Below are 13,600 nucleotides of genomic sequence, written 5' to 3'. Positions count from 1 at the left end.
AGAGAGATTGATTTAAAATCTATCTTGAGTAGCATGGTTGACACTTTTTATTAAATCATATAGCATATATGCTTAAGATATTTAGGGCTTTACTATAGTGGTCGTGGTCACAATCAATATATGTGAATGTAATATAATACAAATTAAGCACATTGTGCAATATTTATTTTGGTGTTAAATAAAACTAGTAAGATTTAATCATCAAATTGCTTAAAAGTTTAGTTTTTGTTAGTTAAACTTGATGTAGTTTGTCAAATTGGTCATCAACATTGGTTACAACAACTCCCACTTAAAATAACTAATATTGAAAGAAAGAAAAAAAAAAAGGCATAATTAATTAGTATTGTGTTGGTGTTTGCATCTTAAACCTATTTTTTTTTTTTTTTTTTTTTTTGACAAAGTGATTAAAATCACTCATGAATTTACGACGCCCACGTCCGCCACCGGCGCTGGAATCTCTTCGAACCAGGATAGCTCATCGTCTAACCGCAGAGCATGTTTTGCCAACCATGAGCCGCTAAAATCTTAGAGCAAGCCCCATGGGACAAAACTGCTCCCGGGAATTTAGACAATAAAGCTATAACATCTTCAAACAACGCTCCTAACTTAATAAAATACTGAAGTTCCACCTGAAAAAAAAACATAAAAATAGCATAAATCTTTAATTAAAAAACTATTCAAACTGAAGAGAATCAACCAACCACCAAGACTAGGCAACTAGATCTCCCTATAAAATACTAGAACTAGCCAAAGGGATTACCCTTTGGCTAGTAACAACTAAATTATAGCATTCTACTTCATAACCTTCAAAGGATCCCTATTCCTTACTTTTAGTTTTACCCTTTTAAAATCAAACATAAATAAATTTTCCTTTTAATACCCATTATTCCTTAAATATTCAAAATATTATATACTAATTATTTCATTTTATCTCTTAAAAATATTACTTATTTATAGACTAAAACATGTCAAAATCCTTAATAAGTCAAATTATTTATTATTTTATTTATAGCGTAAAACATGGTATCTATAATCTTTATCCAACTTAAATTAAACTAAAATTGTATTAATATCCTTAAAACTTAAGATTACACTTTTCACATTCAAAAGTACCATTTTCCTAATACCACTTCATCATACATTTAATTAATAATATTAAATTAATATTAATTAATCCAATTCGGTATTATGACATAATACTTCCTTATTTATTATTTAAATAGTTAAACTCCTAATTATTATACCAGTCAAATTATTATAAAAACTATTCATATTAGTATCTTCCTATACAACTAATAAATCTCAATACTTCATTAGCATTTACTTCTCATTTATTTCAATATCTTCCCAAAAATAAAAAATAAAATAAAACAAATTATTCTTAATTCACAATTAATGTCCCTACCTCCAATTTATTACAAAAACCCACATTTAAAATTTATATACCAAAATTAATATTATGTTATCTATAATAATCTCATATTTATAATTTATATACCTAAAATTAATATTATGTTATCTATAATAAACTAATAAGGCAATAATCTCATAATTATATACCATAATTGTTAGCTATTACATTTTATAATATTTTTACAATTCATGATATCTTGTAATTTTAACCAATTACCCTAAATAATAAGGGGCCAGCCATAAATCATGCGCGAAAACCTTAAAAGGCACCAAAGCCATAAACCATGGCGCAACTCATCCATCAAATGTGTACTTCCAGTTCTTCCATAAAAAACTAATACCACTTATCCAGAAATTCTTTAAAAATACAAATAATATAATAATTTTGGTATATTCCCATAATATTAAGAACAAACAAAATTTTCATAATAATTTGACTTCCCAAATATATCTGAACCAATATATTCTCATTAGACCATTAGTGTTTCCACCTCCCTTTATTACAAGATTCTCAAGATTCTTATTCTTTAATTTACTTAATTAATTATAATATTAGAATCTGAATACTAAAATTCCAAACACTTTCCTTTTATGCTGAAAATTCCTAAAAAAATATAAACCAAAACATAGCTAATAGGAATTAGCATTTAAAGTAAACCCTCTTAAACCTTATTTCAGTTTAAAATATTCTTTAAATCATACCTTAACCAAAATAATCCTTTTATTCCGACTAATAAATTTGTATAGTGCATAACTTATTAACTTTAAAATATTATTGTGTCAAAATTTTCTTATACATTAAATACCGAAAAACGTGAAAATTTAAACAAACTACCCTAAATAATTAGGGGTCCAACCATATAATAGGTGCTAAAGCCTTGTAAGGCGCCAAAGCCATAAATAATGGCGCAAAATAGAACAAAATCAATATAAAACAAACCTATAACAAAAAAAAAAAAAAACATTGAAAAAAGAAAGAATAAAAAAGAGTTGTGAAACAAAAAAAGAAAGAAAAACATTGAACTCATTTACAGCAACAAACTATAGACAAAGAAAATTAAAATATAAAACTAAGGTAACTTGAACAATGAATATGATTAAGAGGTATTAAACTACAGAAAAGTTGCTTCAGAATCGTGATCACTGGCCCTTAATATAACCAATTCTTTCACGAATCACACAGACATTATATCAAACAGTATATACACCAACTAAAATACTATCACAATTCACATAATATTGAAATACGGCTATATAAATGGAATGAATTCAGTCTACGAAAAAGAAAAAAGAAAAACAGAGAGAGAGATATTTACCATGATAGTTTGTTGGAGGATCAGAACGATGGAGATGCAAGTACCGCATCTTAAACCTATTTATGTAATCTTGTGTTACAATTACAAAATTGAAAGTTTCCATTTTTATTTTTTATTTACTTTTCAAAATTTCTTATTTGCATGAAACATGGATTGATTTTGGAGCATGTCATAATGTCCCATGAACAACAAACCTTAATGGGTCATCATCATTAATTATGATTGAAAAAAAGTTCCTTATTTTTCTCATTTTGTATAATTATTTTAGTTCATTAATTATATAAATTTGTAATGATTTTCAAAATAGTTAAAAGATATTATTATTTCTCACCGACTTTTCTTGCTATTATTTGATAAAACTTGGTCATATTTTTTGTTGGGAAAATAAATATTTAGAAAAATAGATGAGTTTCTATAAACAAAAATGGAAAAAAAAAATCCCATAAGGAAGGACTAATTTTATTATTTAGTTTTAAAATTGACATACTATATTTTATTTAAAAACAAAATTGCTAATTTTGTAATTAAATGATTATTGATTAAACAGCTTTAATTCCCAGTTCTTCATAAATATAATTTTTTTTAAAAAAAATGTGAACAATGATAAATAAAAAATGACAATAGAGCTACTAGCTAGTACTACCCAACTTTCATAATTCTTTTATGTATATATATATATATATAAAAATAATATTAATTAAAATAGAGAATCAAACATATGAAAAAGAAGTATTACTTATAATATTGATGCTAACTAACTTAAAACTTAAAAACAAATTTAAATAAAAAAAATACAACCACAAAAAAAAGACTTTCAACCTAATTTTGCTTCTTATTTTCTTTAATAGTACTTTGACATTAATAAAAATGTTGAAATAAGATCCAATTGAAAATGCTAATTTAGGATTTATGTGGATTGTGGCTATGTTATTGGTTTTTTTTAGCTTTAGATATAAAAGTTTAAAAGGTAAATATATATGTACATACTAATCATAAATATTTAAGTGATTTATGTATTTTGGTTTGTGTAAAAAATGTGTTCTAATGAATTATTAAATAGCTTTATATTAAGAAAAAAATTGATCAAATCCAGTGAATTAAACTAATCCAAAATATAAAATTTATATAAATTGATTAGATGAACACAGTACATAAATTTACAATAACAAACCCTAATCATTCATCTAGATTGTGTACTAAATTTTATTAGTAGAATAGATGATGAGGACCACATATTAACTCGAGGTATTGACATAATTTTTATATGTATTGAAATATTTGAACTCAACATGTATATATTAATAATTTGATTTAAATTATATGAATGGAGAAATATCTTTTGATTTTTGAGTGTAGACTAACTAATAGTGACACATCAAATCAATGATACTTTTCCTAAAAGGAGAAAAAATATCAATGATACTCTCTTAATAACTTTCTCTTTTGTTTGCTCATAGAATAGTGAGAGTGGAGTTATAGCTTGACTTACTTATTTTCTCTTCTCATTTTTGGTGAACAAATCCCACTTATGCTTTAGGTAAAAGCCTATCAAATTGGCCTTGTTACAAACTATAATACATCTAAAAAAAATGTCATATTGGCCTATCTAGTAGGTGCTTGAAATAAGCATCAAACCTAAGCACCAAATATATACAAGTATATTTTGATCTAGGTATTTTTTATTTTAGTTTAAAATCCTCAATTGTTAATTATTATTGAATAATATGTATGTATGTATGTATGTATTGGCCTAACATAAGGTTAAAAACAAATAAGGGACACACATCTATTATTGGTCCACATACCCCAATAAATATTATTTAGGTCAAATCATTTACCAACTATTTATCTCTTTGTAAGCTTATGAAAGCAACACCTCAAATACCATGGGACATTTTCATACCCCACTCACTCACAAGACTTATTATTATTATTATTATTCTAACCCTTTATTTAAAGTGAGATTAAAAAAAAGGCATGCCATTTGTCTAATCCAAAGGTACTAATCAAAAATCAAAGAAAGTATAATAGAGAGTTATCACTTTCTTATTTTCTTTTAAAATGATATTTAACATTTTTCTTTATTTATTATATCCAATTAACATTTAAGGATTCTTTTGTCTTTGTAGGGCACATTTGTAGTGATACTATCACTTAAAAACTTTTTTGTCATATACTTATACCCCATTGGATTGAAAAACTAATAATAATAATAAAAAAAATATGACCCTCTTTTAACCAAATTAGATTTGATTTTGAATTACATTAAACTTGCTCTACCATTTGTGCTAGCCTAAATATTTTTATAAATATATTTTTCAATTGAATAATTTATGAGCATATTATTGGAGGTGGGGTGGGTTAGTACATCATTTTTCTTTGTTCTTATGGTTACTCCAATTTTCATATCTATATGAGATTTTCTTTTCTAAAGTATTTATTTGAGGCAAACACATTCCTATCTATGCATACAATAATGATAATTCCTTTTTGTCCTTTTTTTTTAAGTGTGAAAGAGAGAGCCCATTAGTAAAATTCACATATATATAAAAGAAAGAATAAAAAAATTCTATAAGTGTAATAATTACAACCTCTTAATACAATTTATGGTTAATGTTTATGCTCGAAATTACATGTCAGAATATTTTTTTTAATAATTTTTATAGTTACAACATCATTCATGTAAATTTTTAAAAAATTTCAAATAATTTACAATAACGAAAATCGAATTCTTGATATTCCAGTTCACTATATGTATTTAACTAATTTCAAACTTATTTTTGTCACGGTAAATTATTTAAAATTTTTGAAAAATTTTAAAAAAAAAATATTGTAACTACAATGAATATTTCTTTAAAAAAATATTTAAACATATATTTTCAAGCACAAAAATTAACTAAAAAATTGACTATAACACTCTTTAAAATTCTAATTTGATAAATGTTTTTCTCTTTTTTCTTTTTTGAGTTTTTCTTGGTTACAAAGAAAACTTTTTTAATTTTTCTTTTTTCCATTTATTACAGCTTTATTTATTATCTCTCTCCCAAAAAAAGAAAATACAAACTCTGTTCACACGTGCCAGTTCTAACACGTGCAGTATCTCTTCCATTTCTAAAGCAGTTCAAGTATAGTTGGACACTTCTCAGTCGTTAATTTATATTCTCTTTTTTTATTATTATTATTTTTTAAAAAAAAAATAATTTCTCCTAAAAATATATAATAATAATTAATAAATAAATAAATAAAAACCCAATAATATCATCAAGCTTAGCTTTTTCCTTCACAATCGTCCACTTTCTCATAATCCAATTTCCTCTCCTTTCCCGGAGTAACCTCTTCCCCTCTCTCTCAATTTTTCTTCTCTTCTCTCTCATACCCAGAAATTTTTTCCGAGAAAAATTCAACCTTTATTTAGTTTCATCCGAGAAAAATCAATCCCTGTTCTTAACCCAGATCCAAAGATCGAACCTTTAAAGCGTTTTTCATGTTTATAATTTCTTAGCCTTCATAATCGCAGGCGATAGATTTTCATTGTTGGATTTGAAAATCCTGTTTTGTACTGTGTCTATTCTTTGCCCAAACAGAAATTTTTTCTCTGAATAATTTTCCTTTCAGAAAAAATAATCCTTTTTTCTTTCTCTTGCCTTTTTTGATAGTCAGAAACCTTTTTTAGGGTTCGATTGTTAATGGGTTGTGTTTAGATTATCAATATAGCGTGCCATATTTTTATTCTTAGGAATTACATACCTTTAAGCATTTTTATTTTTAGCTTTGATTCAGAGGATATAGGTTTTGAATCATTGGGTTTGTGGTGAAAATTTGATGGATCTGAGATTGTATTGCTAACTTAAATATTAGCTTAAAGATTAGAAATAATATCCAGATGGGGAATGATCTTTTTGGTTGAAGGGAAGCTAGTTTTGGATCATAGTTTTGGTTGTTCTGAATTGGGATTGTGTTGAAATTGAAACTCAAGAAAGGTGAAGTGGGATTTTGAGTTTCTTTTTGTATATACATATATATTTTCATTTGGGGATTTAGATCATGGAGCATGTTATTGGGGGAAAGTTTAAGCTGGGAAGGAAGATCGGGAGTGGATCTTTTGGTGAACTTTATTTGGGTATGTGATTATTAATATGAGTATTTCTTTGATTTGTTGTATTAGCAATTTGGAAAGTTTACATTTTTATTTAAATGCTTTCATGGGTCTTTTTAGTGTGTTTTGTGTTCATGTTGCTTTGTCTTTGATTTTTCTTCTTACAGGAATTAATGTACAAACCGGAGAAGAAGTGGCTGTCAAGCTTGTATGTGATCACCTACTTTTTTTTTATTATTATTTTCTTACTAATTGTTGACAAGTCCTTTTAGTTTTTTTTTTTTATTATTATTGTATTAGCTGAGTGGTGATTGTCATTGTGAATATTTAAAGTTCTCTTGGGTACTATTTACTATTAGACATGTATGGATATGATATAATATTGTTAACATTTGAAGTAGCTGTTCAGCAATTAGCATTAAAAAATCAGCTTAGATTTTAGTTGAGCAGCTATGTGTGTTGTAAACCCCTTATTTGTGCATGTGCATGTTGCTGTCTTAAAACACATTTGCTAAGATTAATTTCAAAGTACTCTAGGACTTGTGCATGTATATCTCTTTTGAGCTTTATTGATAGACTAGTTGGTTTATTATTATTATTATTATTATTATTATTATTATTATTATTATTATTATTATCATCATCATCATCCTGCCTCTTGTATTTTACTGTGATATAATGTCTTAAAGTTCATCTGTACTTGATTTTCTTTGTCTCAGTTTCCAATACAATCATTCCATTTTTACCAACTTAAATTTTCTTGGTTTCCAGGAATCAGTGAAGACTAAGCATCCTCAATTGCACTATGAGTCAAAGTTGTACATGCTTCTTCAAGGAGGAAGTGAGTTTTCCTTTCAAACATATCAGTATCTTTTCTGTTAGCATTGCGGTTTTGACTTTGAGAATTAAAGTTGATTATTGTAGTTCATTCGTATTGATTTATTATCTTATATCATGTAGCGGGTATCCCCCATCTCAAATGGTTTGGAGTTGAGGGTGAATACAATGTCATGGTTATTGATCTTCTTGGGCCAAGCCTTGAAGACCTTTTCAATTATTGCAACCGGAAATTCACGTTGAAGACTGTGTTAATGCTTGCAGATCAGTTAGTAAGTTAATTATTGCCTTGATAAATGGTTTCTAATGTGATTGAAATGGCTTCCATTCTCATTTTTTCACCCTGCATTGGTTTTCGTAGATAAACAGGGTTGAGTACATGCACTCACGTGGTTTTCTTCACCGTGATATTAAGCCTGACAACTTTTTAATGGGTTTGGGGCGCAAAGCTAACCAGGTATATTTCTTTAGCGGCTCTGCTTTGACATGCATTTCATTTTTCTCAATGCAAGTTCTCAATTTAGTAGAACATAATTCCATCCTTGTATTGCCGTTGGAGGACATTTTATCCAAAACAAGTTTTGCTTTTCTATCTCACTTCATGTCGATGGGGACTGTAAAATGTTAAACACCATGGTGATTGTACTCTTGTAAAGTATGTAGGGAGCATATTGAGATTAAGATAGAAACAATTGGTAAAACATGATTATCAATGTTTTTCATTGTTCAATACAGTATGGAGGATGGCATTGGTTTTGGAATACCTGAGTAAACTAAGGTTTGATCTTTCTATTTTTTGGAAATGGAGGATTATTTAAAAGTAGAAGGGAGTTTTATGTAAAAATAAACTAGGATGGTTGGAACCTTGGTTATTGTGTTACGGAACCTTAATTTTGAATCTATATTTTCATTGATTGTGATATTGGACACTAAACTTAGTGAACCTGTATGAATTGGAGTATGGACAGTTTATCCTTTTATGAATCACTTTCATTAAATCCACCTGACCTTGATTATGCTATCTATCGAATCGAGGATATTTAACGGTTTTATCCTTTTATGAATCACTTTGCTAAATTCACTTGACCTTGATTATGCCATCTATCAAATCGAGGATAATTAGTGCACACAGCTTAGCACTCTGATTTTTAATTTTTTAATCTTTATTACAGGTATATATCATAGATTATGGTCTTGCAAAAAAGTATAGGGATCTTCAGACGCACAAGCACATTCCATACAGGTAACAGATATTTCAGAAATATTAAGACCTTAAGCAAAGTGGAATGTGTTTATATCGTTACTAATGATTATCGTTGTGCTGAGTTTCAATTTTTAAATGTGAATATTAAAGAACAAGCTGTTAGATTTGTTTGGGCAAACACTAGGGTAATACAATTTGGTGTTGTCACATTATTTTTCGCTCATTAAAGATATTGAAATTTCACAGTAACAAACAGTTTTTATTTGCTGAATGTTTGATCTGTTTGTGGTATAATTCTGTGATTTGTGGACTATAGTCTTTATTTCACAGCGTCTTATTTATTTATTAATTGTTACTTACATATTTCTCATCATCAATTTTGCGTTCTTAAATCTTCAAATTTCTGCTTCTTATGCTAATTTATTGTTTCAGGGAAAACAAGAATCTCACAGGAACCGCTCGTTATGCAAGTGTTAACACTCACCTCGGAGTTGGTGAGCCATAATGATATAGTTCATAATTAGAGATTATGTTATTTGTTTAGACTTGGGGGCTTTATCTAATTGTGCATGTAATTTTCATGCAGAGCAAAGCAGAAGAGATGATTTGGAGTCTCTTGGTTATGTGCTCATGTATTTTTTGAGGGGAAGGTATGATACTTATGTGACGTGCTTGAATTGAATCCAGTCCGCTTTCGGTTTTGTTCATTGCTTAGTTCACCGTATTATTTTTACTTATTTTATTCTCTTTACCAGTCTTCCCTGGCAGGGATTAAAAGCAGGTACGAAAAAACAGAAATATGACAAGATCAGTGAAAAGAAGATGCTTACTCCCATTGAGGTATGATGATCTTCAGCTTTTGCAGATAGTGTATAGTATGGTATAGGTATTACTATGAGCTCATTATAGATGGTTGGTGGTGGTGAATTTTGTAGCTCGGTTCCATTGATACCACGTACTGTTGTTTTTGAATGTCGAGGCACGGAAGATACTAATATGCTACACTACATTGACAGGTTCTTTGTAAATCATATCCCTCAGAATTTACATCGTACTTCCATTATTGTCGGTCATTGCGGTTTGAAGACAAACCAGACTACTCGTACCTGAAGAGGCTTTTCAGAGACTTATTTATTCGAGAAGGTTAAATGAAAGATTCTTGAAGGCTTTCAATTTCACAGTCTTTGTTGCCAATGTGGTGCATTATTAGTCTTTTCAGGTTTTGGAATCTTTTGTGAGTTGCTCTAATCTGAATGAGAGTTTTATTTGTTGCAGGGTATCAGTTTGACTATGTATTTGATTGGACTATACTGAAATATCCACAGATCGGGTCTAGTTCAAGATCTCGAGTGCGTACTTTATTTAAAAATTACCAACTAGTACTTATGTTCTCATTTGATGTATATTCTTGTTTATATATTTTTTATTTTTGCCTTGATAGCAACCAAGCGGGAAACCGGTTCTAAATCCTGGACCATCTGCAGAGAGGCCTTCAGGTTTGTTTTTTTTAGCACACAAAACACTTTGACCGCCAAATTTTTGAGATGTTTTCTCCTTGTTTAATGCTGATTACTTTATGTTGGAATGTTCCACTAGTGGGACAGGAGATCCGAGAAAGATTCTCTGGTGCGGTTGAGGCTTTTGCAAGAAGGAATAACTCTGGGCATGGTTTGCATGGAGACCATTCTAGACACAGATCTTCAGATGATGCGCCATCATCAAAAGATGTGGTCGGTGCATGAATTTCACTAATGCTTTTATGCACATTGTCAGGTTTCCGAAATGGATTTTCATTGTGTTTCCTTTTTATTTTTATTTCAGCAGAAACATGATTCTGAAAGGGCTAGGAGTTCTTCCCGGAATGGTAGTGCTTCAAAGAGACCTGTTTTATCAAGTAGCCGACCAAGCTCCTCTGGCGAGCCTAGTGAGAATCGTTCAAGTCGGTTAGTCTCAAGCAGCGGTCGCCTGTCAACAACTCAAAGAATTCAACCCGGGTTAGAGTCCAAAACCACTTCTTTCAGCCGCAATTCTGCAGCAGGCACAAGAGGCAGTCGTGACGATACTCTTAGAAGCTTCGAGCTCCTATCGATCGGCACAGGAAAGAGGAAATAAATAAAAACAAAAACAAGTAAAGAAATTGTGTCAAAGTTTGAAGATTCCAGTTAGAGCTGAACAGAACCAGAGCAACCAAAGCAAAGATGTTGTTTTTCATCTGCAACAAAACAAGAAATGGTGGTTGTTGGTCAGTAAAGTCTGTATATGTGTATCCATTGTTGGGTTCCATTCACAGATTTTTTTTTTAATTCTCTTATTAAAAAAACATTGAATGAAGTTTCTCTCTCCTTGAGACAAAAAAGTCTTGTTCTATTTTAAGTAACAACACTACTTTTTCTTCTTCTTCTTCTTCTATATATATATATTAATAGTAAGTAATCCAAAGTAAGAGATGGAATTATCTCTGACTAAAAGGGAATTGTTTATAATCTTCTGAGACACAACTGGTAGCTGTACTAATGATGACAATGAGTACCACCACCTTTATTTTTGAGTTTTTTAATATTTCAGATTAAGAAACAAAAAAGATGGTTACTTTGCTTCAATTCAATTATGATTGGATTAGAGAATTCTGAGTTGGGATTTGTTTAGTGAGAGTGGAATATGCATCAGTGACTATGTTATTTGCTTTTATCATATCAAATTATCATTACTGTCTCCTTTCTTTGGTGGATGATGATTATTTTGAAGGCTCTCTTCTTATATTCCAACTTGTAATTTATGATGTTAATTCATAGTTCAACGTCTTTGTGTGTTGCATGTCTTTAATGTTTATGTTTTGATATGAAATAAATGGATTTTGGTGAATTTAAATTCGATTCAACATGACTATGTTATACAACTTTTAGGCATCGTTTGGTAATAGGATAAAGTAAGCATATTGCAGGCGAGTTCCATGTGGTGGTAGCGAAGTTATTGGTGCTTCAATTGGGGTTGATTTGGGCATCTAATTTGGGATTTAATGTGGAGAAAGTTGAAAATGATTCCTCAATTCTTTGTCGTTGAGTTAATTGTCCTGACTCTAATATTGTATTTAAATCTCCTATTGATGAGATTAATTCTCTTTTAGCTGCTCTTGGTTGTGGTTCGTATTTTGCTATTTCACGTGTTGCGAATGGTGTGGCCCATGAACTAGTAAAATCTGTTACTAGTTCAGAAGGATTTCGTATTTGGACAAACGCTTGTCCTAAATTCTTAAGTGCTCTTGTAATAGTTGATTTCATTTAATAATAAACCACATTTTTTTTCAAAAAAAAAAAAAAAATCAATACCACGTATAGTTTTACATAAAATATACTTCAATATAATATAATATGATGTAACAAACAAATCCTGATATCACAAGGTAAACACTTATGTTTATTAAATGTGTTTAATTAAGCAATGTATTATTATTTTTATTAGTTTAATTTTATTATTTTTATTATTTTTTTTTTTGGGGGGGGGGGGGGGGTTTGGATAAAAATAACATGTCAAAATTTAAATAAAAAATGAGATAAAATTTAATAAAATGTTGTAATTTTTTTTTAAAAAGAAAAAATTAATAAGCGGTATATTTATTTTAAATGACACGATTTAATTAGTAGTGTCATAAGTTCATGTAGTAAAAATTTAAATAATTATAATAATTTATATAAATGTGCCAATTGAAGTAAAATAATAAAATTTTATTTATTATTATTGATAATAAAATTAATCATAAAATTATATTTATGATATTGAGATTCATTATTATTTTTGATATGAATTTACTCAATAAAAGATTTGAAGGAAAAAAAAACTTATTAAGTTATTTGGTTCATACAATATCAAATTATAGAATTTTATTTTAAAATTAATTGATAGTAAGAGACATATATAATTAATGTTTTTATGTTTTTATGTTTTTATAAATGAATTAATTAATTCCACGGCACTTGCAGTTATAAACACTATCACAAATAATGAATGTAAGTGTACACAATCAACAAACAGTATAAACTCATGAATGTTATCTTCTCTACAAGGATTGAGCTTAGTAATAAAAGGTAAAAATATAATACTTAACAATAACATTTTTATAAACATAAAGTAAATATTTATAATTATTGATAAGAGTAGGATTGCTTACACGATTTCGAAAAGAAAAAAAACACATGTAAGTGTAATAGGTGCAAATTTTCAACCGTTAAACAAAGATATTTTAGTCCACTTTACTTTTTTTAAAAAAAAGTCACCAAATCTACTGTCATTAAATTGTATATGTATCATTAAAAAAATCTCAAATCAGAAACACGACAATAATAAATAAATATGAGATCACCAACTTAAATTTAAAATTGGGCAAGAAAATATGTTAAATTTATGTACATAATTATATGTGGAATATGGATTTTCCCTTTGTTGCTTTTGTTGCTATGTTGACAAGTCAATTCTAATGTATTTTTTTTATTATTTTAAGAAAAATTCACTCTAAACAAATAGTCAAGGTTTGTTTTAAATTATAAAACTTATATTAATAGATATAATTTGAAGCACAATACTTTAGTGTTATTCATTAATTATTGAACTTTTTCTTTTCATAATATTACTATAAATTAAATTAAAATAGCTAATAGCTAATTGAGTAATGTTTGGTAACACTTTTATTTTTTAACTTTTTTAATTCAAAAATGTAAAAATAATTTTTTTGTTTTTTGT

The 13,600-nt window shown here is 28.3% G+C and overlaps 1 protein-coding gene across 2 annotated transcripts; it reads left to right on the top strand.

Annotated features, from left to right (window-relative positions):
- Window positions 1–5,890: 5,890 nt before the first annotated feature.
- LOC115721914 (casein kinase 1-like protein 10) lies at window positions 5,891–11,466 on the top strand. Of its 2 annotated transcripts, none has more exons than XM_030651019.2 (14): window positions 5,891–6,849; window positions 6,993–7,033; window positions 7,597–7,666; window positions 7,786–7,934; window positions 8,024–8,119; window positions 8,835–8,905; window positions 9,299–9,360; window positions 9,453–9,516; window positions 9,622–9,706; window positions 9,883–10,009; window positions 10,142–10,215; window positions 10,308–10,362; window positions 10,463–10,596; window positions 10,688–11,466. In XM_030651019.2, the coding sequence occupies exons 1-14, from the start codon at window positions 6,774–6,776 to the stop codon at window positions 10,976–10,978; spliced, it is 1,395 nt and encodes a 464-aa protein (XP_030506879.2). In that variant the 5' UTR covers window positions 5,891–6,773; the 3' UTR covers window positions 10,979–11,466. The 2 variants fall into 2 exon arrangements, with proteins under 2 accessions (XP_030506879.2, XP_030506880.2); XM_030651020.2 differs by having other exon boundaries at window positions 5,977–6,849; window positions 10,691–11,466.
- The last annotated feature ends 2,134 nt before the right edge of the window (window positions 11,467–13,600 follow it).

This window comes from Cannabis sativa, chromosome 9 (assembly GCF_029168945.1).
Source record: "Cannabis sativa cultivar Pink pepper isolate KNU-18-1 chromosome 9, ASM2916894v1, whole genome shotgun sequence".
Classification (NCBI taxonomy): domain Eukaryota; kingdom Viridiplantae; phylum Streptophyta; class Magnoliopsida; order Rosales; family Cannabaceae; genus Cannabis; species Cannabis sativa.
Note: the sequence above shows the minus strand (reverse complement) of the source record. Positions and strands in the feature narration are given on the sequence as shown.